Here is a 24,288-nt window from a genome sequence, read left to right as displayed (position 1 = left end):
CGAGATGGAGCTCCTTGTCCCTGGGAGTCCTGCACCTTGAGGAGTTTGCTCCAGGCTGTGAGCCTGAAATCCTACTGCCTACAAGCAAAGGTCCTTCTGTGGCCGGCCTGCTGCAGCCAGCCCATCCCAGTGCTCCAGTCCAGGGCTGGGATTTCATTTTTCGCATGTAACATGGCCTTTTTGCAGCTTCTCAGTCCACAAACGCTGTACAACACAGTATCCCCAAGTTTCTAGTACAGAAACTAGTAAAGAAACTTCTGCCACCACCACCGGGGATAAAAATTGTCTGGGTTGTTGTAGTGCTTCATCTTGCAGCTCAGAAAAGCACCCAAAAAAAGCATATAAGGGAGAAAAGCATCCTCACCTTTTCACAGGGAGCAAAATCTAGTAAAGCAGGAGTGGGTTAAACTCTGTTTTACTTCAAATGGGAATTCATGGAGGACATTAATCTGAAGTGTTGCATGGGCATCTGCTGTGAAAAGCAGAAATTTTTTGTATTGCCACCTGCCACCTACAGCTACCGTAAGCACTTTTCCCCTTTGCAGGCACTGAGAACATTGCAGCAGGGTTTTAAGACATCCTGGCAGCTATTTGCACCACATGTCTCCTTTGGACTAAGGCAGAGTAATTTCACCTGTATGCACATTCATTCTGTATGCACAGATCTGTCACTCAGACAATAGCAGAAAACAATTTCGTCTTCTAAGCCTTTTCAAGCTTCTCACTATTTGTAGCATCACTGTAACATAAAGATAGTCAAATGTAAAGCAACACTTCGACTCAGTAATACAATGTAGCTGTTTGAACCCACTTTTATTAAAACCATTCTATATGAGCTTTGGCAGTTTTAAGATTATCACTACAATTGAGTATGCAACTAGCAAAGACGTACAAATGCCATTATTTACTTGCTTTACAGAACTTCAAAAATTTTCAGATGGTTTAAGCATAGTAGCTAACTTTCTCCAAATTGGTAATTCTACAGAAGTGTTTATGTTTTAAAAGTCCCTCTTTACCATCTTGAAAATTGCAGCAGCAATGACTTTGCAAGTAGAAATTGGGTGTACGTAATGCAGGGAACCACAGAGAATGCCCCCAAGAAACAGGTACAAATACAGGAATTTATACATAGGGACTAACAAAGTATGCCACGACAGCATAAGGGGGGTGAAAGAAGTAATGCAAAGTCTATGTTCAGCATTGGATTTTTTTCTTCAGGACTCTTAGCACCAACAAGGGTGAGTGGATGCCTAAGAATGACTGAAAACTCTGCTGGTGAGCAAGGTTATTCCCCCAACATGGAGTATTTTAAATAAATCCTCACAGGCAGCCAGCACCTCAGTGGTTTGTGGCGAATACTGGAAATGGGAAGGTGCATAGGTGCACTGAGCTACCCTACACCTCTTACTTCAGGCTGCAGGTGAGGCAGAGCAGCTCCCCCTCCTACCAGTCCCCTGTGCCTTGCATAGGAAGGGGTCAGGACTGTTGTCACAGTTCTTGCCTACACCTTTGCATAACTGAATTTGAAATGTGAGTATTGAAATAGCATGTTCAAAAATATTTGCTTATCCTGGCCTCATTGTGTTGACAATTTGAAGACATGTAAACCCATGGATAGAAAAACACTTAAAGAAACCTAGATGGAAGCAAGAATCAAGAATGGCGCTGTTGATTCCTACATGTAAAAGGCACTAAAATTTTCCAGACTATTAAGAATATTCTATTTTCTGAAAGTAATAAGGTATTCAGGATATGCCTGAATGTCATTAAATATGACAAACATTGTTGGATTATTCACATTATCAACCACACTGTCATACAGGTCAGTGGGATCTGCTGGGTTTTTTGGTGGTGGAGTGATTAGTCCTTTGCTCCCAGCACAGTACTGCCCAGTGAGGACCCGAGCCAAGTACATGTATCTTCTGCCATTCATATCTGGTCTGGAATAAGTATCCTGAGCAGAATAATTTGCATCAACAGCAAAGTAGGTTCCATTTCCAATGGTTGCAGCTGTTTGGAAAGACAACGTTTTCAAATATAGTTAGTGTTCATATTCCCATAAGAATCTCTAAAGCTCACCCCCTTTTATTTTCTACTCTGCTGAAGTCATAAATTTGGTTAGAGTTTAAGCAGCAAATTCTAGTAACAATCCTTTGTATCAGAATCAAGTATGAATCCACTTAGATGTCAGATAGGTATCAACATCCAGGTTTTGACTGCCCTTTCCTAGTGGGAAAAGGGTTCCTCTCTCTGTTTACCCTTGTTGTTTAGCCTGCCATCCATCAAATTGCAAATCTTTAGAGCCTTTTAAACTTAAAATGGCTATACAATTATAATTACAGTTTTCTAGTTGCACTTCACAGCAAGTTAGAGAAATCATGTTTCTTTGAGACAGATTTCTTTTTTCTGACATTGGCAGAAAGCTGTTCAAGCCAGATGGGTCCTTCCTATCTGTCTGCTCTGATCTTTGGATATTTTTGACTGGCTATCCAGCCCGACAAAAGGGAAGCACGCCTCTCCTATCGTAACTCGTGGCTGAGAGGGAGAGGTGGATGTCAATACTCACAGGCAGAGAGAGGACATGGGGATCTAGGGCTCTTGCTTCCCAAGCAAATCCAACGTCCTGGCACTACCAAAGAGCAGGAATGCTTAACTACATCTCCTCTGGTCATGTTTTAAAAAGAAATGGTGGCTGTCATGTCTATCTGTGCACAGCCTGATATATTTTGTGTATGTTGGGCTTCATTTTCTCAAGAAAATATCAGCATAAGTACCTCTAGAGGATCCAGACAGAGAAATGTCTGCTTTTTGGATCCAGACCACAATGAAGTGTCAACTAGAGCTGCGTTAAGCTCTCTGGGTCTCTCAAGATCAAGTCAGTCCTAGGCATGTACAATTGTGTCTTAAGGAAGAAAACATTAAGAACAGAAAGTAAGGACTTTTGAAGTAAGTTTGCAGGACCTTTGAGAGTGACTGACACCTCAATGCAGCCCAAGTTCCAATTCTTTGGATCCTGTCCTTCAACTTTGAATGCTACCAAATAACAAGCATAACATGACTGTACTAGAGGAACTGGACAAAGCAATCTCTGAACCAATGCAGAAAGTCTTTCTGCTAAATATTTAACAGTTGTTCCTAACAACCATTAAAGGGGAAGAATTCATTCATTCATTTCAACTGATTTCATGTGCATAAAAATGGTAGGGGAGCACGATCTTCTGCTTGCTTGTGCTGTCCTTATCTTTGGAGGAAACAGGAGAAGTATCTGCACTTCTACTTTGCTACCTGCCTTTATCTAAGAAGAGAGGAGATACCAGCAGCTAGTGGTTAGCATCTCAACTGAGGATGCTGAACAGCGGTCCTTGTTCCTTTCTGTAGGCAGATCATACAAAACATTTCTAAAAAGCTGCCCAGGCTTGCTTTCAGAGTAGGTGAGCTTTTTCTGATACCCTCTAGATGGTGGCATTCATCAACAAAGGATTAACAGAATAGGTTAATTCCTCTGTCCAAATTCCACAGATTGTGCTCTGGAGTTGTTTATTATTTTGTTCTCTAACTTCATTCAGCCTTCACGTTGTACTGACAGTACTATAATATTGACATTCCCTAGCACCTCATACATGTCTAGGAAATTAACTGCTTTGGAAAATGACTCACCATTCTTTCCAGCAAACCCGCGATTGAATCCATTGTAGTTGATTGTGCTCAATGAGGATGCAGCTGTGCCATGAAAAAGCAGCTTCTCATTATTTTGATTTTTGTTCTTTGTACAGAGAGATATTTTTTTTATCTGGTATGTCTGCCAGAGGAAGGGATTTTGTATTCTTTCAATCTGCAAAGTTACAAAATACAACTATATTTATACTGGTAGGGACCAATATTTATCATGGCAGGAAAGCATTAAAATCAAACCAAACAGAAAGAATGACAGTAATTTTCACTATGCCCTGTTAATGTGTGGTTTGGTTTGGGGAACTGAATATGTGAGCCTCCTGAAAAATCAGAAACCAAAGTAGCTTACAAGAGGTTTTCAAGCTTGGTTATTTTTGGCATACATTTGTCTTGTGTAGTATACCAGGTACACAGGCAATTGTGGTAGCTATGCCTTGTCATTTTTAGAAATAGGCTGTTGTACCACTGCTAGAGGCAATGATGTAAGATGCCTTCTGCACATCCTAATAATTTTTACTGATGATTTTCTCACTAAAGGGTAGACTGTAGCAATAGCATTACTTTGAACTTAAGTTTCTCTTCTAGATCTCAACTTGGAAGTCAAGATTTCTTACTTTACTGCGTAGCTTAGCAACCCATAAGAAGCTCCTATATAAAAATAAATCGGTGGGAGGATAGATCTTGCTGGCTCCCTGTGCCAACAATGTGATTATAGCTCAGGGGGAAACAGTGTAAATGCGTCAAAGTATAATCTTAAAGGCATTGCTGTAACAGCTTTCCATTTTCAATAGAAAAAGACTTCAAGTCATTACCTGATTTTTTCTATTGTATACTAATATTTTGTTCTATTTGTGTCTTAGTGACCATGCTCATTGAATCTCATGATGGAAGAAAATTTTTCAAACACGTATTCTCACTCTTAATTTCATCATATTTTCTCCTATTTATCATGCCTCCTGATTCTGAATAATTCCATCTTCTCCCTGGCAATTAAATCTCTGCGCACTTTCACTCTGTTGCAGACTTTTTAACAAGCAGGAGCAAATCATAACACTTCGGTTAAACCCAACAGTCTAGCCTGAAAGGCTCTGGGACTGACAGGGAAGAAGTGGTAAAATAGTAAAAAGCTTTATGGCCAGTCTGCAAGGACTTAGTATTTTCCTTTGTATTCTGAATGCGTTTGCTCATGCTTCCATTCAATATAGAATTTCCCAATGGGAAATACCACATTAACTAGTGAGTACCACATTAGTTGAACACAGAGTCAGCCTGAAGACTGATGGTAACTGCTTTTGCATTATCAGAAGGCAGAAATGGAAGGGCAACTCTTAGGAAATTTGATTTGATTTATATCCACCCTGTACAGCGCTGGGGCGACCGATATATGAAAGGTGTATTAGGTTGCAGACACCTTACAAACAAACATTTAGGAAGTATATTAATGTTTTCAGCCCCCCAAAATAATTTTTTCCCCTTATAGGATTTCACCTTCTCTATGACAAAGCTAGGACAGGTTTTCTTGAACTTCTTCTGAACTTCCAGGTATTCCTGATGTGATGGCTTGAGATTCACCAGTTTGACCCGTTCCTTTTGCATGTCTTCCCACTGCCTAGGGAGCTCTATTGACTGCTTATCTGCAAAACAGAGATTGCATTAGTATCACAGATATCTAGCTCAGTTTTGTAGGCATGTCTTACAAACCAACTGCATATAGAGAGCTGAGAGGACAGCACCTTATGCAATACTTTATTCGAAGAATACTCTCTCTCTTCAATACATCACTGGCTCTGTAATGCACTGTTAAGACTTTACATTTTCTCTAGTCTAATTATCCCTATACTAATATCTAACTAAAACAAGTTTGAAAACCACAGAAGAATTTTATGCATTCTTCATACACCACTTCCTTTGTCAAAGTTAAGCATGAAGTCTATGCTCACTAGTCACATACGTAGAGATAATATTTATATTTAAAACAGATGTTCTGATTTCAGTCATACCTGCCACGAATTATGAAACTAAAACTGCTGCCTATGGCATGCCCAGAGGGGAAAAAAGAAGAAAAAGGAAAACAAAGGAAAAAAAGCTATGAAATAGCTTACTTCTTTTGAATACCTGAGTTTGAATTTATCAGAATTATCATTCAATTATCACTATTAAAGACTTTTATTAGCAAAGCTGTAATTTACCTTCATTCTTTGGCACACGTTGAATGTATATAGTTTTTCCTTGGTCATCATTAGCCTGCAGAGTATTCAGATCCACCTTGTAGTTGTTCTTGTTAATTTTGACAGTAAGATGTGGTTTTTTAGCTATTTTGGCATCCTCCAGCTGCATATTTGTCAGTTTATCAAAAGCAACAAAGCTGTCATTGCTTCCTGGATACCTCCATTCTACCAGGTTATAAACAAGTTCTGCCTTGGATTGTTCTTCTTCAGTATCCTTAATTTTTTGGATCATTTTTTGAACCTCCACAGAAACAAAACAGACATCCCTACTAATACCAGAAATTTTAATGCAAGGTGGGGAAAGTTTATTTTCAAGCTGAATGGTAACATGCTTTCTTTTCTGGAGATCTGCCAAAGTGTCAATTTGCCTCTCATCAAAATTTTCAATTAGCTCATCTGAAATACTGATTTCAAACTGTTCCTTTAAAATTAAGTTCTTTATCCAGGACTCAGTAGCATCCACATTTTTTTTGCTTTCTCCACAAATTTGAAATATGGCTATATCAACTTTCTTCTCCAAAACCATGGGCTTTTTCTTCTCAGTGGGTTGTTTTTTTCCCCAAAAAAATGCTGCAAAGAAATATATGTTGATTATTAGTTTGAAATAAAAGATCTTTAGTTTTATGTGCCCATGCACATAGAAAACCCACCTACTTACATTTAAGCAGAGACACCCACGAATCTCTTGTGGATGAATCTAAATCTTCTCTTTTCTTCATGCTTACATAAAAGTCGCTAAGCATCTTTATTTGGAAGATGACGATTTTAATTTTTTTCAAATGCTGTACTGATCTTTTGCTTGCAAATTCCACTATAGCATCCAACATGTCATCAGCTACCTTTGCTGGACTCTGTCCTGCTTGACCTAAACAAAAATAAAAGGCATGTATCAGTGAACAGTACTTAAATCAAGGCAGCATCCAGAAAACAGAGACTACGTCCCCAGCTCATACAGACTGGTGTCCCTCTCTCCTCCCCCATTACGCTTTCTGGCCAAAGTCCCAGGCTTAACCTCAGCTTTACACCTAAGCCTGTGAGCTCCAGGAGCTGACACCCTACACAGACCCAGGAAGCCCTTCTGCAGTTCACCCTCCGTTTACCTGGAGGCTCCAACAAGCACTTCAGCCTTAGCATCTCGCCGATATTTTTAAATCCACACATCACTAAATCTATCCCCATGTTTATAGCAAGTACCAAAGTAAAACCAAATCAAAATCAGCAGAGGATTTGGAGACAAGCCTGCAGCGTATTTCAACATATGAACAGGAACACCAAGCTCAAAACAACTGTTCTCATTCCCCTACAACAAGCTTGAAGTGCAACCTAAAGCTTATCCTGAAACGTTGGTGGGAGCCCTGCCAATTTCAGCCACGGCTTCCCTTGGACAGCCATCGTGACACCAGCACGCAGATGATGTTGGCAGTCCAGGGGACCTGCCATAACTATCGCTGTGGAGTCCAAACACTGACCCACACAACCAGCTCCTACCCTAACCTGGCATGCTGAGCAAGGACCAGCTCACGACTTCTTTTTCCAGTCAAGGGGAGCCTTGGTGTGAGAAGCATACCCTGCTTTCTTCAAGCCCCGCTCTCCAAGCTAACCAGAAGCTTAAGCCAAATAAGCTAGCCTGCCTCTAGCCCTCCACTGGAGCAGGTAGACTGAAACAAGACCTATAAAAAGTGTAAACTGCAGGTATTCTGTACCCAGCCCACAATTTCCATAGTCAGCCAGGCAACGTTTTGGTCTCAGGACAACTCCAGCTTTCTTCGCCTACAAACCCCAACCCCAGCCCTTCTGTGTGGTTGAAATCCCAAAGCAAAGTCTATGGGAAGTTTGAAGAAAGGTGCAGGGTGGCTAGCTGAGATACACAATCTGGGGGCAGAATGTCTTTTATGGAGCAATACCTTTTCTTTAGGTGTTCTTGCTCAATCAATATTGACTGTAATATTTATACTTTAAAAAAAGCAGCATTTTTGAAGTGTGCAAATGGTGTTTGAACTGACTACAACGAACTTTCACAAAACACAGTTTACAGAGTTTCTTGTACAAGTCTCCTGCTACCCATATCAGAGGTATTAACTTTGTTCCAGTTTCTGGACTACCCCCATCACAGCCCTCACCGCTTTCTCAAGAAAACACAAACCTGTTCCAATTGCTGGGAAGGCAACAGATTTGTACATCCTTAGCTCACACTCATTAAGCACTTTGGAAACCTGACTCTTCACGTTGTTATTATGAATCAAGTGGATGATTTTGCTGCACAACAGTTTTCCACCTTGTGTAGTAATAAAGCCATTTTGATACTGCCCAGCTGGAAGACAGAAGATAAATATGGAGACATAACATTTTCAAAGTGCATTATCTCTTCTGATAAGACAGCTAGTTATACTGATGCTAGAAGAGAAGTGGAAAGAAATCCACTGTGAGCTATATTATGCTGGGTTTAGTTGATTCTGGTTTTCTCTGTAAATATTCTGATTGCAGAACTTCTTTAAGAAAGTAATTCAAGTAATTGTGTGTTTTCTAATTTCCCAAGATCTCTGTTACAAAGTAGTTCCCTATTAAGCACAACTTAAGAATTTATGTTGAATTTAAATACAGCTCATTTTTATTTAAAAGCATGCCAACAGAATGTTCACAATTCAATTATATGAGAAATCCTTTCTTATGCCACTTATTCCTTGAAAGCTCAAACTCTTATTCTGCAGAAGAGCTGAATGGTTAAAATAGTATCATTAGGATAATGACCAACTGATCTAAGAACTGTGGTATGGAGTCTTTAAAAAGATGTTTGTGTTTTTTCAGAGCACTCATGTTTGATTACAAACACCTCAAAATGGGAGTCATATTGTGAGGATGAATGGACTGATGAACAGAGTTACATACCACTTCACTGGTCACAAAGGTAACAACTGATTGTAAGATGCTCTGAATGCGCTGAGATCAGGCTGATAAATGGGGAGAGCCTGCAGAGCCAAAGGCTAGGAAAAATATCTGGGAAACTCCATCTTGAAAGTTAACTTCTGGACTCAGAGCAGGAACTTTTTGTTTATGCAACCAGAACATGTTCCTTTCTGTGCTCGTAGAGGCCAGCCACAGGGAGTTGGGATTTTACTGTTCTACTGTCTGGAAGAATGCAGACTACAGAAGAACTCATGATCAAGGTGATAAGCAGAGTTACATTATTTCAATAAAAAATAATTATGTATTTGTGAATATAAGCCCAGATTTGCTATTAGCTTTTAAAAGCCAGTCCTGCACATGCTTACACCAAAAGACAGTCTTGCACCACTTTGTTCAGTTTCAAAACCTCAGCTCTCTTGTAGCTGACAAAAGATGAGCTTAAAAATTATGCTGAAGTCAATGGGGCTGTTTCTGTTCTTAAGTCAGGAACACACTTGAGTAATTTCAGGGGTAAAGAACTTAAATTACATTAATTTCCCAGCACTTATTAGCATCAGAAAACTGTATCCACTTTCTGCTCAGTTGTGAAAAGAAAAATTCTCAAAGTAGGTGTCAACAACAATAGGACTTTTCAAAATTCCTAAAAGTGAAAGCTACTTTTTCTGATAAAATAATTATACCATCAGAGTAGAGAATTATAAAACAACTTTAAGTTTTCAGAGAGAACAAAAAAAATTAATCCAACAAAATAGTATGCTTTAACATACCATATTGAGCACATTCTGCTTCTACCTGGGAACCAGCAGCATCCATAATTGCTTTGAAGACCCCTTAAATTACACAAGAAAAGCATATGCATTCATTAAGTCAACTTAGCTGTTTCTACTCAAAACTCTACCCAACTTCTGTACTCTACAAATACCCTGAATTCTTATATGGCAAGATCCCACAAAGTGCAAAATCTTGCCAGTTCCCCTAAGTGCCCTCCATGACACACGGCACTGGCTGCAAAGAGAACACTGCCTTCATTATTGATTAGAAATCATTAAGAATAACTTCCTATTTTATCATTTCACCAGCCAGTAGTATGCCCCTCACCAAACCCTCCAATTGCTTTTAAATATATCATCTGATATCTTTCATGCTTGCAATTCACAATGTCACCAAAGAATCCTCTGCTTCTTACAGATCAATTTACTTAACCAGGGCTTTGGCTTGCAGTGAAACATACTAGGACAAGAACAGTTTTTCAAAGTTTTTGATCTAAAAATTCCCTTTTATTTAAGCATTTTTAGTTTTAAATAAGAAAAAATCTGGTCAGATGCCTTGTCTTTGGGTAGTTTGGAAAGTAAATGGAATATTCGGATCTGTAAAAAAACTGTTTAAGATCCGTTTCCTGACTAATCACAACTCTCTCTCATCTGAAAAATACTTCATAAAAGTTTCACATATGGACAATTCTTTCCCCTACCTCCTTCTAAAACAAGCCCAAACTTATCACTAAAGAAATACATATTCAATACAATACCTGATCTGGCATCAAATGTTGGATTTGATATGTTTACAATAACCTCTGTATCTTCCTTGGTAATATCTCCACTAATTACTTGAAGTGTAATGGAACCAATCCGCATCTCATGAACTCCCAATACTTCAGTTGAAACAGGCTTAATGAAACCTGCAAGGGAAAGAAAAATACCTTAAAACACTTCTCTAGTTTGGGATATTATTCTCTTACGCTGATAGGAACTTCAACTTATCCTTTTAAGGAATATGCTCTAGATCAGTTTAATGGACCTAGAGAGTCTCTGCCTTTCTCTCTACTCCATTTCTGAAATCAGGAAAGCGCAGTATTCTTCCTGATTAAATACTGTGAAAGTGAAACCACTTCTATTTCTGTAGATTCCCACAATATAAATTCAGAAAGGACTCTTGGGGTTATCTGATCTGACCAGCTCTGTAATGGAGTTTTCTGAATCAACTCTTACAAGAAATGGAGTATCCAGCTTAAGAACTGCCAGTAATGGAGATCCCATCACACCACATTTGTAAGTAATTTCATCTTTACCCTCACAGATATAAAACTGTTCCTTACTTCTAGTTGAAACTTACCGAATTCATATTTTATCTGCACACTCTTAACTTCCTCTCTGATACTCACAGCAACTGAGAAGAAAGAGCTATATATTCTTATAAGCCTCTGCTGTTGATGCAGTTCACTCGTACGTTTTTGCTATTGTATCACACTACTGTCAATTAATAAATGGAAAGGAATTATCCATTCAGTATAACTCTATATTAAAGATTAAAGGTACAGAAATACATGTTATTTATGGCTTGTTTGGCAAAGTGATAGCAAGTTCTTATACCCTTTGAGTAGGACAAATGAACAGTTTTCCTACCAGGGTATCCTCTTCCATGTGTTAAGACTGGCCTCACTAGGAGATGAGCATGCCCTCAACAAAAGAAATTGCTCTTTAAGATTTTTACAAGTGGAGTTTAAGAATGCCAGTCCATCAGGAGGCAAAAAATGCTCTGTATCTTGATGACATTCCATCTGTTTCCTGATATGTATAAAACCACTTTACAGTATTTACATTCTCCCGTGTCCCACCTCCTGCCCCTATACAACTTACTTGACCGTGGTGCTGCAGCATTGCAACTTCCAGCTACCCTATGTTCTAGTTCAATGGTAAAAGCCTAAGAAGAGAAAAAAGGTACCAAAGACAGTATTTCACAGTTTATATACTGAATATTTCTATAATTAACATTAACAGTCATGTAGCTCTTGCTGAGCCATCTGATGCATTTTACAGTTGTGTTTAGGTATCATTAATAACAGTGGAAGAGTCAGTGTGGACAGTGTGGTAATAGATACTGTCTTTGCCTTGCCAGAACTCCTCTGTCAAAAGATGAGTGAGCATCTACAGGTGTTTAGAGTGCCAGGAGGGAGGCCAATTTTGTCTGCAGCTTGTGCTTGCTGAGTTTATATTTCAGAGACACTGAATGAGATGCAAGAGAGACATCCCACTGTCACCAGCCCACAGCAATAAAAAAGTGCTAAATTATTCCCTTAAGAAAGCAATATAACTAAAATATATTGTTCAGGTGTAACTAGAACAGTATGTAACATAGATGGCTTTGTCCTGAGAACTACCTGAATGTTATCCGTATCTTTTGGATTCAAAAGAAAATGAACTTCCTGGAGAGTCTTCCGAGCGTGACTACTACTGAACTTGAATACCACATCAAACATTAATTTAGAAACAACAGTTTTAGGAAATCCAAATCCTCCAGTTCCAATAGCTGGGAAAGTGATCGATTTCAGTCCAAATTCTTCAGTTTTCTTCAAGCAGAAATTGATTATGTCTTCCAGGGTCTGTAAAACACAGCAAAGATTCTTTTTTTTTTTTTTTTTTTTTTTAAAAAAAAAGTCATCATTTATTATTAGTTCCATAGAGACTATGCTGGTATGAGAAAAAGCTCTCAGTGCATGAAGGCATCTTTAAGGTGACTCCAACAGAAGTAAACAGAGTAGAGTCACCTAAACTAACTATTTTACATTCTGAAACTTCAGGATAGGATCCCAAATAAATCTGTTTTCAAAAATTTTTTTTTTTTTTAAATAATTAAAATGTACCTTCAGGGTCTCTCCTTTTCCTCCATCCCACACGGGAAGTATGGCATGAAGCACGGACTTGCAGGCCAGAGAACATCCACTGGTGCAGAGCACACTGCCTTGACCAGTAACCTGTCTTTGCTTTTCATTGTCAAACTCTACTTGGAGCTCTGGTCCAGCCTTTTCCAGCAAGGCTTTGCAAAGAGGCCCCACGCCAAACTTCAGATCTGTGCCAACACTGTTGACAACAACATCCGTCTGCAACAAAATTCCAACAAAAATACCTGTAGCCAGACTTCAAGTAAAAATATGCATCGAGACTAATAGCAGTACCAAAGCAAAGCACAGCACGAAAACCAAGATGCCAATGGAGAAATAACCTGGTTTTCAGCACAGCTTCTGCATACTCAGTATTCCCAGACATGTAGGAAACCTACGGTGGGCAGCATCAGACCCACTGTGAGTACCAACACCACAGGTATCTGCGTGCGAGCAGGTCAGTCATTCACCCATCCATCCACCCATCCATCCAGGCAGAGCTGTCAAGCCCTCGGTGGAGGTAAGGCTGTGACTCACCTCATCCCGAGCAGATGCCAATGTCTGGGCAGGTGAAATAAACCCAACCTCTGCTGTCTGCCTCATCCCCTCTCCCCAGATACAGCCTTTCCTACATTTCCTTGTAAAGAACTGCTGCAGTATTGCTCGTTCTTCCCTAGCATGATCACAGGATGCAAAATATATGTATTGTATAAGGTACACATAATGTAGAAAGTTCAATGTCCCTTTCCTCCTTTTCACTGAAGTGGGATTGTCTACACCTTATCAGAAAAGCAGCACCTCATGCACCAAAATGAGATGAAGGGAGATTGCTGTGCTCTCATGAAGTAAAACAGGCAAAGCCCTCAAGTCTGGTGGTTGCTTTGTTTTTTTTCCTCTGGAGATGTTTTAATTACAAAGTATTTTAAATGTGTGTCATACTGAGGTTTTTTTACATTTAGTATTGCTCTTTTATCGGAAGAGCCTTTTACAGGCACCAAAATGACAACTGAAGCAATAATATTGAAACAACAGAACAATAATAATAATTTAGGGAGATTCTAAGTTCCCAAAGTATAACAGTCAGGGGCTATTGAAAAGGGAGATTTATCAAGATGCAGTTTGCATCACTGAAGAAAAAAACATAAGGGAAAGAAACTGTGTCAGAGGTGTAAGTTGACTCTTGATGGTCTAGATAAGTAGTAGTTAAACTCTTTGTTAGCAAAAAGAATGAAAAAAGAAAATGGGGGGGCAGGGAAGTAGAATCAGGACTAGACTTCAGCAAAACAATCTAAGCATGCACTCTTCTATGGGGTCACTTTTCTAGAGCCCAGTAACTTCTTCACAGACTGTCTATAAACCCATCCAAAGAGAAGGGAACTAAAAAAATAAGCTATGTCCTCCCTGTTAGCATGAATCACAACAGCAGCCCAGACACGTGCTGATTTCCCATAATATCCAACCTAGATAGCTACAGATCTTATAAATACTTTTAGAAAGTATTTTAGTATTTCTTTTTTAGAAAAAAGCAAACTGTCTTACATGTTGACCTTAGATCTGGAGAACAAATAAAACCTAGCTGGGAATGAAATATCCCAAAATTCACAGCTGCCACTAGGAACAGCTGCAGAATGACAGACCCCAACCTGAAATCCATCAGTTTTCCAAGCTTGCATCCTTGTTTAGCTAGCACATAGCTGTTGTTCCCTTACATAGCAATTGCCTTGTAAAACAATATAACCTACTGTCCTTCCTTTTCTGTTTAAAGAAGATCTTCACATCAAGTTAGAGAGGAAGCGGAAAATTAAAGACCTACCGTGGCTTCCTGAACGTTTTTCTCCTCCACTCGGATGCGAAGTCCTTCATTTGTTGTAACCATGTGCAGATCATCTCTAGCCATCTGCAGACCCTCTTTTCTCTTCTCCTTCTGGCTTTCTCTCAGCTTATGGTTTTCCGAGCGCGGCAGCAGTATTGGGGAGGATGATCTAGCTGTAAACACTTTTTTTACTGCCTCACTCAGAAGCTGAACTGTTTCTTCCACTTCATCCACGAGATGAACCTCCTTCAAGCTGCTGTCCCCCATGGATTCTTCCAAGGTCTCCTTGATGGAGGATACGATTGAATCTGCACATGTCTGCAGCGGGAAGCCAAAAGTCCCTCCGCTTATAGCAGGCAGAGCTATGGAACGATGATTGTACGTTTCGGCTAGTTGCAGACTTTTCTTCACTGTCCTTCTTAACAAGTACGCGCACTTTTCTGCTTCATCCTTCCTCCACCTGGGCCCAACAGCATGAATGACGTTCTTGCAGGGGAGTTTCCCAGCGCCCGTGATAACTGCGCAGCCAGGCTGCAAACTCCCGTTCTTACTCACCAGCTCGCTGCACTCCTGTTGCAGCTCTGGACCAGCCGCTTTTAGCAGTGCCTCAGCAAGGCCACCGATGTGTTTTAAGTCTTCATTAGATGCATTTACCACAACATCAACAGGGTAATTACACAAGTTACCTTTATACACTGCTACTACAACTCCATCTGGCAGCATTTTCTTGTAGTAGAGCTTTCTTTTCTCTTTATCACCAACTTTTTCACCCTTCTGCTGTTGTTGTTCTTCTTCTTCCTGCAGCCTAATCAAACAGCTAAATTTCTCCTTTGCCTCAAAAACATATGAATTTTTCCTCTCAGTGAAGAACTCTTTGGCTCCTGGTTTATCAATTAGCACATTTTTTGAGTAAAGGGATGAGAGAATTTTTTCAAACGTGGTGACTGCATTTGGCACTTCTGCTCTTGGTCCGCTCAGGGAAATACATGGTGTCTTGCTGTCAAAACGTACTGTCACACATTTCTTCTTCAATTCAAGAAAAACACTGTTTTTTTCCTGCTCTACAAACTGCACTACCACCGCTGACTTAGCTGGGATTACTTTTTCCATGTGTGTGTTTCTATCTATGAAATCATTAAGTTTCTGATAAACTTCTGTTACGGTCTTAGAAAAGCCAGCAACAATCACTTTATTTTCTTTTCCAACAGGTTCATCAATGACTAGAGTTTCCTGTGAAGAATTGTATTTCTCATGCAAAGAGGCAAGAAGAGTCCTCCACTGCTCCTTTTTAAAGACCTCACCATCCTCCACGTTGATACACTCGTATCCTAAGTCTGTCTTTATTTGCTTCTCTGCTTCTAAAAGATCTTTGGGAGCATCTCCAAATAGCAACACAGCATCATCCTCAAGCTCATAAAAAGTATTGATTTTTTTCCTTGTGAATAATGCCTCTGACATTGTTTTATTATCTACACGCTGTAGATAGTAGAAAACATGGGGATCGATGGTAACTGATGTACTTGGCATATTCAATACCTTTTCCAGTAAGTCAGCTTTGATTTTATATACTTCCGCAGGTAATCCACATAACTGAACAGTTTTTTTTGTGTCATCATAAAGTATCTTTAAGCATGGATATTCTTTGTGAATATTCTCTTCTAGCCCAGCATTGTGCAGAACGGCATACTTCCCTGGGATCACCGACACCGAAATCTCTATGCTTTGTTTTTCCCTTTCACTTTGCTTCATGGCTTTTTCCATGCATTCCCTCACTTCCTTCTCCGCACTGTCCACTGCTGCTCTGTTGCCTGCAATCACCACCATCTCCTCAGAAATATCAGTTATGATCAAAGCAACATCTTTCACCAATCTGTTTTTCACATCTTCCCAATCCGCTGAATTTACTTTACATTTTATAGCTATGTAACGTGCCATGATACGTGAGAACTCAGTAGAAGCATCTTGCTTCCATGTCTTGATCAACTTAATCATTGGCTTTTTCTGCTCAGAAAGAGATGACGATGGGCACAACATAATTTCTGGGTGCGCACAGTCTGTCTGGGGCCATCTTAGCTCACAATGGCAAATTGCCATTTCCTGGTTTATGTCTTGGATCAGTTTATCATGCCTTTGTAAAAACTGCCAGACATATGGATCTAGTGGCACTCCAACGGGGTCTGGCATCTTGATAGTCGGTCTTTCTTCTCCGTAGAGAGCTGTTCCCAGGGAGCAGTAATATGGATGCACAGAAATCGCTGTCTGTTCCATTAAATGCTGCTTTTCCAAGACTGTGTTTAGGTCTAAAAGTTAGCGCACATACATACAAACACACATATATCATTAACTTCAAATCAAGCAAATTGTTCTTAGAACTATTACATTGAATGAAGATTATTATTTTTTTCCATTTGAAAGAGTTATTTTTATGTCTTTCCCATTTCCAAACCACTCTGTAGAGGACAAGAGGCTTGGCTCCAACTAGTTTGGTAAATATGCTTGTTGCTGTATTTACCTGTACAGCTACACCTTGCTCTCATTTCCTAAGGAAACCCCACCGCAGAGCAGGGCCATATCAACATACTACTATGAAATGCTCCTTACTCTCAACTTAAAATAAAACTCTTTGTGCCAGTGCATTTTTACTTTTTTTTTTGCCATTTCTGTTGGAATGGACAAAGGAATTATAATGTTAGCAGGGACTTAAAACCACATTACAATGATCCAAATTACATACTAACTTAATGTACAAAATATTCTTAAGCAAATTATGAGAGTCAGAAGAAAAATAATCACCTGGCAGATATCTCTAATTAAAAGTAAAGGAATTTACTAAGCCAAGAGTCTCCTAATACAGAGATATTTACCAGAGGTTGTGCTGGCACAAAAACGAGACAGTGATTCAACACAAGGAATAGTAACAAGATTGTTCTTTAGCTCTATTATTCCCTGATAATTAAGGTATTTGATCTCAATTAGTTTCTGAAAGCTAACTGTGAAAACTGAAGTCATTGACAGATCCTGTTTCCTTTAACTGCAAGTACAATTAATGTTGTATTGCACATAAAAACCTCTGTAAATGGGTAAAAAATGTCAGTGGGAACAATCCATGCACAAAGCAGGTATTAAAATAACCTTTGGTAACATAAAAAACCAGAGAGATTCTGAAACCCTACACGTGCAGCAGTATTTCTAAATGCAGAGCATGTCCCAGGAACAGGGCAGTGTATGCTGCCTTTAGCGACAGCAAGCCTGGCTTCTCCTAATGCCCAAATTTGTGGTAATTTTCTTTCAGATCCTCTGCCTGGGAGCACTTTGGTCAGGCAAAGGACAGCGTTACCTTTGTGATCACAGAAAGTAATGATGGCCGAGTTCTCCTCAGGGAAGAGCTGGACATCTGACACGGGCCCCCCTCCATTCCGTGCATTCTCAAAGTAAACTGTGATGTAGTCTGTGGAAACGGTGGCTGGTATGTTTTCAGCCTTGATGCTCTGGGTCAATTCAAGAAGCCTGGCCGTTATTTTGAATTCTTTAACTCTTTTGTTTTGTGAACATTTTTTGACAAATTCTTCAGTATCTGTAAACAGAAAAGCAGTATGAACTGACTATGTTTTCGCACATTGTTATCAGACCCAGCTATCACTTCTGGCAAAGAAATGAGCTGAGTCTACTTCTCCCTGTATTTGGAGCAAAACTGTCTTTGGTGCCAAATAACTCTGTGTTGTAACAAAAAAGGGGAAATTCACACAGCCATGTTACTCTCTGCTATTCACTACTGCTATGTCTCTGGTTCCCCTCTTATTCACCTCTTGTACAAACTAAGCACTTCTCACTGTTCCACCATCTCCTCAAACGGAGACTTTATATACTTCAATGATTTGCAGAACTCATCTCCACTCTCAGTCTGCTTCTAATTTTTCTCCATCTAACCCAAAATAAGATAGAGACAATGAAACATTCTCGTCCAATTTCAATTAATGAAGATGCCAAAATTTTCTTTTTTCAGTGTAACATTTGCATCACAGGCAGCTGTATATGAGACATACATCTTTCTTGAGAGACTACAGTCCAGGTACTTTTTTAAAACTGTCTGAATCTCCAACGGGAGAAGAATCAAGCTCTGAAAGCTATTACTTATACATATACATGGAAATCAATGATGGTGTTCATTCTGTCTTACCAATACTTTTCATAAAGGTAGCTACAGCAGCATTTATTTCAGGTATCACTTCCACAGTGAAGTCATCATCTACTGCCAGGCCGCTGATGTTCTCCAACAGCATACATAAGCATTTTGGACTGCAACCTTGTATGTTTTCAAACACCACTGAAGGTGAGGTCTCTGCGGACTTTTCTGTGATGCTCTCCACAGAGCCAGCTGCCTTCTGGAGTTCACTGTTTGGAACAAAACTCTCTGCTTTCTGCAAGGCTTCTGCATCATCTTCAACAGAAAGAGAAATAAGCCACATGACATATTGGTACACATTTCCTGGAATAAACAAATTTTGCTTACCCTTTCTCTCCTTTTCTTTCCCAAGAAAAGAGATCATATAACCAATCAAATACTGTAGAATACCCCAGGACATTTTGGGATCCAAAACAGCCCAGATGCGATATTCTGCGGGGCTGCAGGTAGCTTTTTTTGGTGGCACGAAAACAGCCATGAGTAAACAAGTCCAAGTTCACTGGTATGTCTCCAGGTCAGAGACATAAATAAAATAAAATAAAATAAAATCCCTTGAGATAATTGGGTATATCTGCTCAGGCGTTGGTAGTGGCTGTGAGGGACCCTGCAGCCTCTGCATCGGTTTCTTGGCCCAGGTGCGGGCATAACAAGCCCGAGCATAGCTTGGGACATCTGCAGGCACCATAGGCCACCAGTAGCTCTGCATGACTCGATGCAAAGCCTCCCGATGACCACTGTGCCCTGCCATCAGGGCAGCACGACAACACCGAAGGACCCATGTGCACAAAAGGCTGGGAGGGATGCAATGAAATTTTGTGGATAGAAAATATAACAGGGGTGCCCACCGAGCACCCCAGAAGTCCAGCAGCTGCCGGAGGAAGGCAGGTCTCCAGCTTTGCAGACAGATGAGGGTGAAGGTGGGAGAGAACCTCTGAAGGGGAACAACGTGCTCCTTCGCGTGCCTGAGTAAACTAGAAGTGTCACCCAGGTATGCGGTGACACAACTGTCCAACATGTCACAGAAAACGGCGGTCACAGAGCGCTGCAGGGTGGCGGGGGACTGGCACAGGCCAAAGGGCAACCCAGGGTGCTCAAGATGGCCATACTGGCAAACAAAGGCAGCTCTCCACTCCTTCCGCAACAAACACAAGCAGGAGCATAAGCCCCTCTCAGTCTGGTAAACCAGCACATCTCTGCGCCATGGTGGGGAGATGAGCAGCGAGTGAAACCCTGGTGCTCACCTGGTGCCCTCAGCGTAAGCCTCCAGGGCCAACATCTCTGGCCGTGGCAGAGGACACATATGACTGAGGGGAGGGTTGCTTGGTGGAGCAGTTATACACCTGACCGGAGGCATGGGGCTGGGGGTAAGGTCGCTGCTTGGTTTTGCTCAAGAACACCCCAAAATCCCTAAATCCTGGGGTAGCACCCAACAAGGCGGCCATGGGGGGCAGCCCCAAGGAGAGAGACAGAGACGTGGGGTGGGAAGGCTGGAGAAGGCAGCAGCGTAAACAGGCTGGCTCTGTCCGCTCACCAGGTTTCCAAGGTCTCCTGAGGTGCAACAACTGATATCAAACCCATAACATTTACAGAACACAGCTGCTTTCGAAGGCGTACCAGCATAAGCCCAACAAGAGGAAAATAAAAGAAATAACTGCAGAAGCAATAGCTCTACAGACGCTAGTTATTAATTTCTAGATTGCCAACAGTAATGATCTGCTCCACTATGTCCAATGAAGCAAGTACAAAAAAGCCAAACCCGAAAGCTAGGCTGACCCAAGTGTCGTGGTTTAATCCCAGCCAGCAACTGAGCACCACACAGCCACTCACTCACTTCCCCCCGACCCAGCAGGACAGGGGAGAGAATTGGAAGGAAAAAGGTAAGACTCATGGTTTGACATAAGAACAGTTTAATAGAACAGAAAGGAAGAAAATAATAATGATGATAATAATAAAATGGCAATAATAATAATAAAAGGATTGAAATATACAAAACAAGTGATGCACAGTGCAATTGCTCACCACTTGCTGACCGATGCCCAGTTAGTTCCTGAGCAGTGATCCCTCCCAGCCCCACTCCTCCCAGTTTATATACTGGGCATGATGCCACATGGTCTGGAATAGCCCTTTGGCCAGTTTGGGTCAGCTGCCCTGGCTTTGTCCCCTCCCGACTTCTTGTGCCCCTCCAGCCTTCTTGCTGTCTGGGCATGAGAAGCTGAAAAATCCTTGACTTAGTCTGAACACTACTTAGCAACAACTGAAAACATCAGTGTGTTATCTACATTCTTCTCATACTGAATCTAAGACATAACACTATACCAGCTATTAGATAAAAAATTAACTCTATCCCAGCCAAAACCAGGACAGCAACAAAGCGATTAAGAGCAACATCTGGAGATTTTCAGGGTCCTCACTAGTATAACTAAAAAACAGTAGATGACAACTTTGAGTACCTAATTTTGAAAGGAGAAAAACCACCCAAAACAGCATCAAAAAAGACTTCATACAGAAAGGAAAAGATAGGAAGGTAATTGCTGAAGAACTTCCTGATTAACTGGTCTGTCTTAGGGCTCAATATTTACTCTTCACGAATATGGGTATGTTTGGGTGTGCAGTACTGTTTTCTAGATTGCTTTCTGAATCATAAAGCTTAGCAGAATATTACTGAACGAGGACCTAACTGAAGTCACTGAGGTACTGGGGAGACGCACCACTTGCACCACAGACTCTCCTAACTGTAGGGAGCGCAAAGACACCAGGCCTGGGCTTAAGACCTTCAATCTAGGTGTTTCTACGCAGATCTTATTTTAGAGCAGTTATGCAGGATAAGGGAATTAAATCCCTCTTTGAAGATGCTCCTCTGATTGAAAAGGCTATTTTATAAGCTAAAACTAGGCACATGGTCTAAGTCTGGCAAGGTGAACTCCATCCTTGGTGATCAAATCTACAGTGTCCCTGGCCAGACATCTTTCCCTCTATCACCTGAGTCAGGCTGCCAAACTCAGAAACTTTCAGCACAACTCCCCACAGAACTGGAGCTGTGTGTGGAGACAAGCACCAACATTTTCGTTTTACGAAGAATCAGCACACAGAGTGATAGACAACATTTTACCTTTTGTTTGAAGGTTGCTCGTGGCATCCAGAGCCTATAACAAAATGAAAGCAAAATATCAGTGACTGATTTGACACTCTCGCCACTATCTCAAAGCTCTGGTTAGGATTACAATTTTTATTCACCTTTGTGGGAACTATTTTTTCTTCAAATGCCTCCTCTTCAGCAGCTAGTGCCGTTTCAGGCTCTGTGACAATCAACTTCAATTCTCCTTTTTCTCCCAAATACACCTTATGAGACTGTCTCTTAAGGACTCGTTGCTTCACTAAATAAAACCAAAAAAAAACCCCCAGTGACAATCCAAATAGAAAGACAACTTTAAATTACGTAGCGCCTTTCCACCATTACATTAGGACGCATATACTGTCCCACAAAATGAAAGAGCTTTAAACTCGTTAACACTAACACAGCACACATGAGGCTCTCTTCCTGAACACAAACAGAAGAACAGCAGAGGATATGATTTCTGCAGAAGAGCACCAGAGAAGCGAATCTCAGCTCCACCACACATTTCCTGGCTGGTGTCCAGTGGGCAACCCCACGCTGGGGCTGCAGCACCAGGATCCCAGTACCAGCCCCACACCTTGCAGACCCTCTTACAGCCAGTGTTAAATGGCTTGGGGCTATAATTCCTGAACTTACCAGCTAGGTGAGTCAGCAACTGGGAAGCATGATAAGGCAGAAAAAAAAAAAAAAGAGTATATATATCTGTGTTTATGCACATACATGTACACGCATGTATATGTATACATTTACTGCAACTGCAGCTAAATGCTTTCCACCTTGCTGCAAGTTTATATAAACACATGCATATTATATACATCACATTCCTAATATATATTTGTAACTACAATATATGTTAAGTTATATTAACATAAGCTTTATCATTCCAAGTGGAATCTAGAAAATACAAGTGTGCACCACAATTAATATACATGTATATATACCTGGTAGGATAGAGTTATTAACTTAAAGCCTGGAGTTATTCAAAATGCAACCTAGGGGCAAGTGCCAAGCGCCGAATTTAAGCATCCCTATAAGCCAATACGTATTATATACTCTATATTGCGTATTACGGGATGTGCGTGACATTACATACTCTATAATTTGTACGTCCCATACTAGAGAGCGTATGCTGCATGGTACGCAGTAATTAAGTCAGTGTATATACACTCTAACCCGCAGAAAGTTTCGATTTGCCAGTCACAGCTCAGAAGGCGCTGACTTCTGTAGGGAGCCCATAACACTAACCGGCTGCCCGCCCCTCCGCCCGGGGGGGCAGGCGGGCAGCCGGCGGGCAGCCCTCGGCCGCGGCCGCCCCCTCCACCCGCCGGGCCCGACCCCGCCGCACCCCCTCAGCCCGCTCCCCCTCAGCCCTCTCCCCCTCAGCCCGCTCCCCCTCAGCCCGCCCCCCCTCAGCCCGCTCCCCGTCCCCGGCCGCTCACCCTCGGGGTGGGCGAAGCAGACGAGGAGGTGCCCGGTGCCGGTGGCGGTCCGCAGCTCGCACTCGCCGCCGCCCGAGCGCTTCTGGCTCTGGAAGTAGCAGAGCAGCTTCTTCTTCAGGGCGGGCGGCGGCTCGGCGGCGCCCCAGTCGCCGCGCACCAGCAGCGGGAAGCCGCCCGGCCGCGGCCCCGCCATGGCTGCCTCTACGTCCCCGCCGCCTTTCGGTTTCGTTTCCCTGCCGGGGAGGCCGCCGAGGAGGGCGAGAGGCGGGCGGTGCGCCGCGACGGGGCTCCCGCCCCCGCCGCATATCGCGACACACCCGCCCCGGGCCGGCTTTTCCTCACCCGCCCCCAGGCGGCCGGCTGCCCGGCCCCGCCGGCCACAGCTTCGCACCTCCGCTCTCGCGCTCCTCTCCCCGCCAAAACGTCCTGTGGCACCCAGAGCCGCCTCAGGCGCTCCCTGCACGGTATAAAATGTCGGCTTCCTCCCCGCGCGGGGAGCTGGAAGCCCGCGGGCTGCCGGAGCAACAAGGTCCCCCCTGTACTCCTCCGCCTCCACCTTACCTTTCGGTTATAACAAACTCGCCTAGAGAAGCAGCGTCTTACTTACTCAGCACCTGCACAGAGCCCTGTGCTGCAGGTTTCTGCTCCGTGCTTGATGCCCTAGGCGCCTGTAACGCAAGCACCGGCGAAAAAACCCACCTTGGCGTTCTCCGCTGCTGCTTGTGGTGGTGGAGAAGCTGAGAACGGATGCGTTACTGTCTCCTGGAGAGAAAGTTCAGACTGGTACAAGTGACCCACCAGCTGCAGTGAAGCACCCCAAGCCATCGTCTCTGGCTCCTGTCATGTCAATGAGCCAGTGACCACTGGTATTTGTTACAGAGGTTGGTTAAGTTCACTCATTCTAAAAGCAAAACTTAGGACTTTTGGCCCCCCAGCCCCTATCTTGATCTCAAGGACTAGGAACTCAACAGTCAGCATGTTTCAGCAGTTAGAAAACTGACACAATCAAAGGCAAAGAAGCCCAAAGCGAGTGGTTCCAGCGCTGTTACAGAGGGAGCGATGGGGTGGGGCGTGAATGACCAGCCCGATCCTCGCAGCTCTACCGAGATACTTGCAGGTTCACATGATTTCACACCACCTTCCCTAGAAAACCCATCCCTCGGCAATGTTTACCCTGCCATGATTATTGCTCGCATGGACACACCAACCCACAGTAAAACTTTGAAGTAATAGCAACCTAACTACGTAAAGCAAGTAGTGGAAGATTTTCTCTTAA

General features: G+C 42.0%; 1 protein-coding gene across 1 annotated transcript; it reads right to left on the bottom strand.

The window, feature by feature from the left end:
* Positions 1-798: 798 nt before the first annotated feature.
* LOC104322682 (protein mono-ADP-ribosyltransferase PARP14) lies at positions 799-23,239 on the bottom strand. Its single transcript, XM_069780904.1, has 17 exons — positions 23,013-23,239; positions 21,693-21,832; positions 21,568-21,601; positions 18,453-18,713; positions 17,613-17,849; positions 14,276-16,575; positions 12,445-12,681; positions 11,962-12,183; positions 11,441-11,504; positions 10,333-10,482; positions 9,572-9,634; positions 8,044-8,211; positions 6,559-6,765; positions 5,862-6,470; positions 5,161-5,306; positions 3,658-3,832; positions 799-2,010 (listed from the first exon to the last, which is right to left on the bottom strand). Exons 1-17 carry the CDS (start codon positions 23,203-23,205, stop codon positions 1,721-1,723), a joined length of 5,496 nt encoding a protein of 1,831 aa, XP_069637005.1. The 5' UTR covers positions 23,206-23,239; the 3' UTR covers positions 799-1,720.
* Positions 23,240-24,288: the final 1,049 nt, after the last annotated feature.

This window comes from Haliaeetus albicilla, chromosome 4 (assembly GCF_947461875.1).
Source record: "Haliaeetus albicilla chromosome 4, bHalAlb1.1, whole genome shotgun sequence".
NCBI classification, from domain to species: domain Eukaryota; kingdom Metazoa; phylum Chordata; class Aves; order Accipitriformes; family Accipitridae; genus Haliaeetus; species Haliaeetus albicilla.
This window is presented reverse-complemented; position numbering and strand designations above follow the sequence as displayed.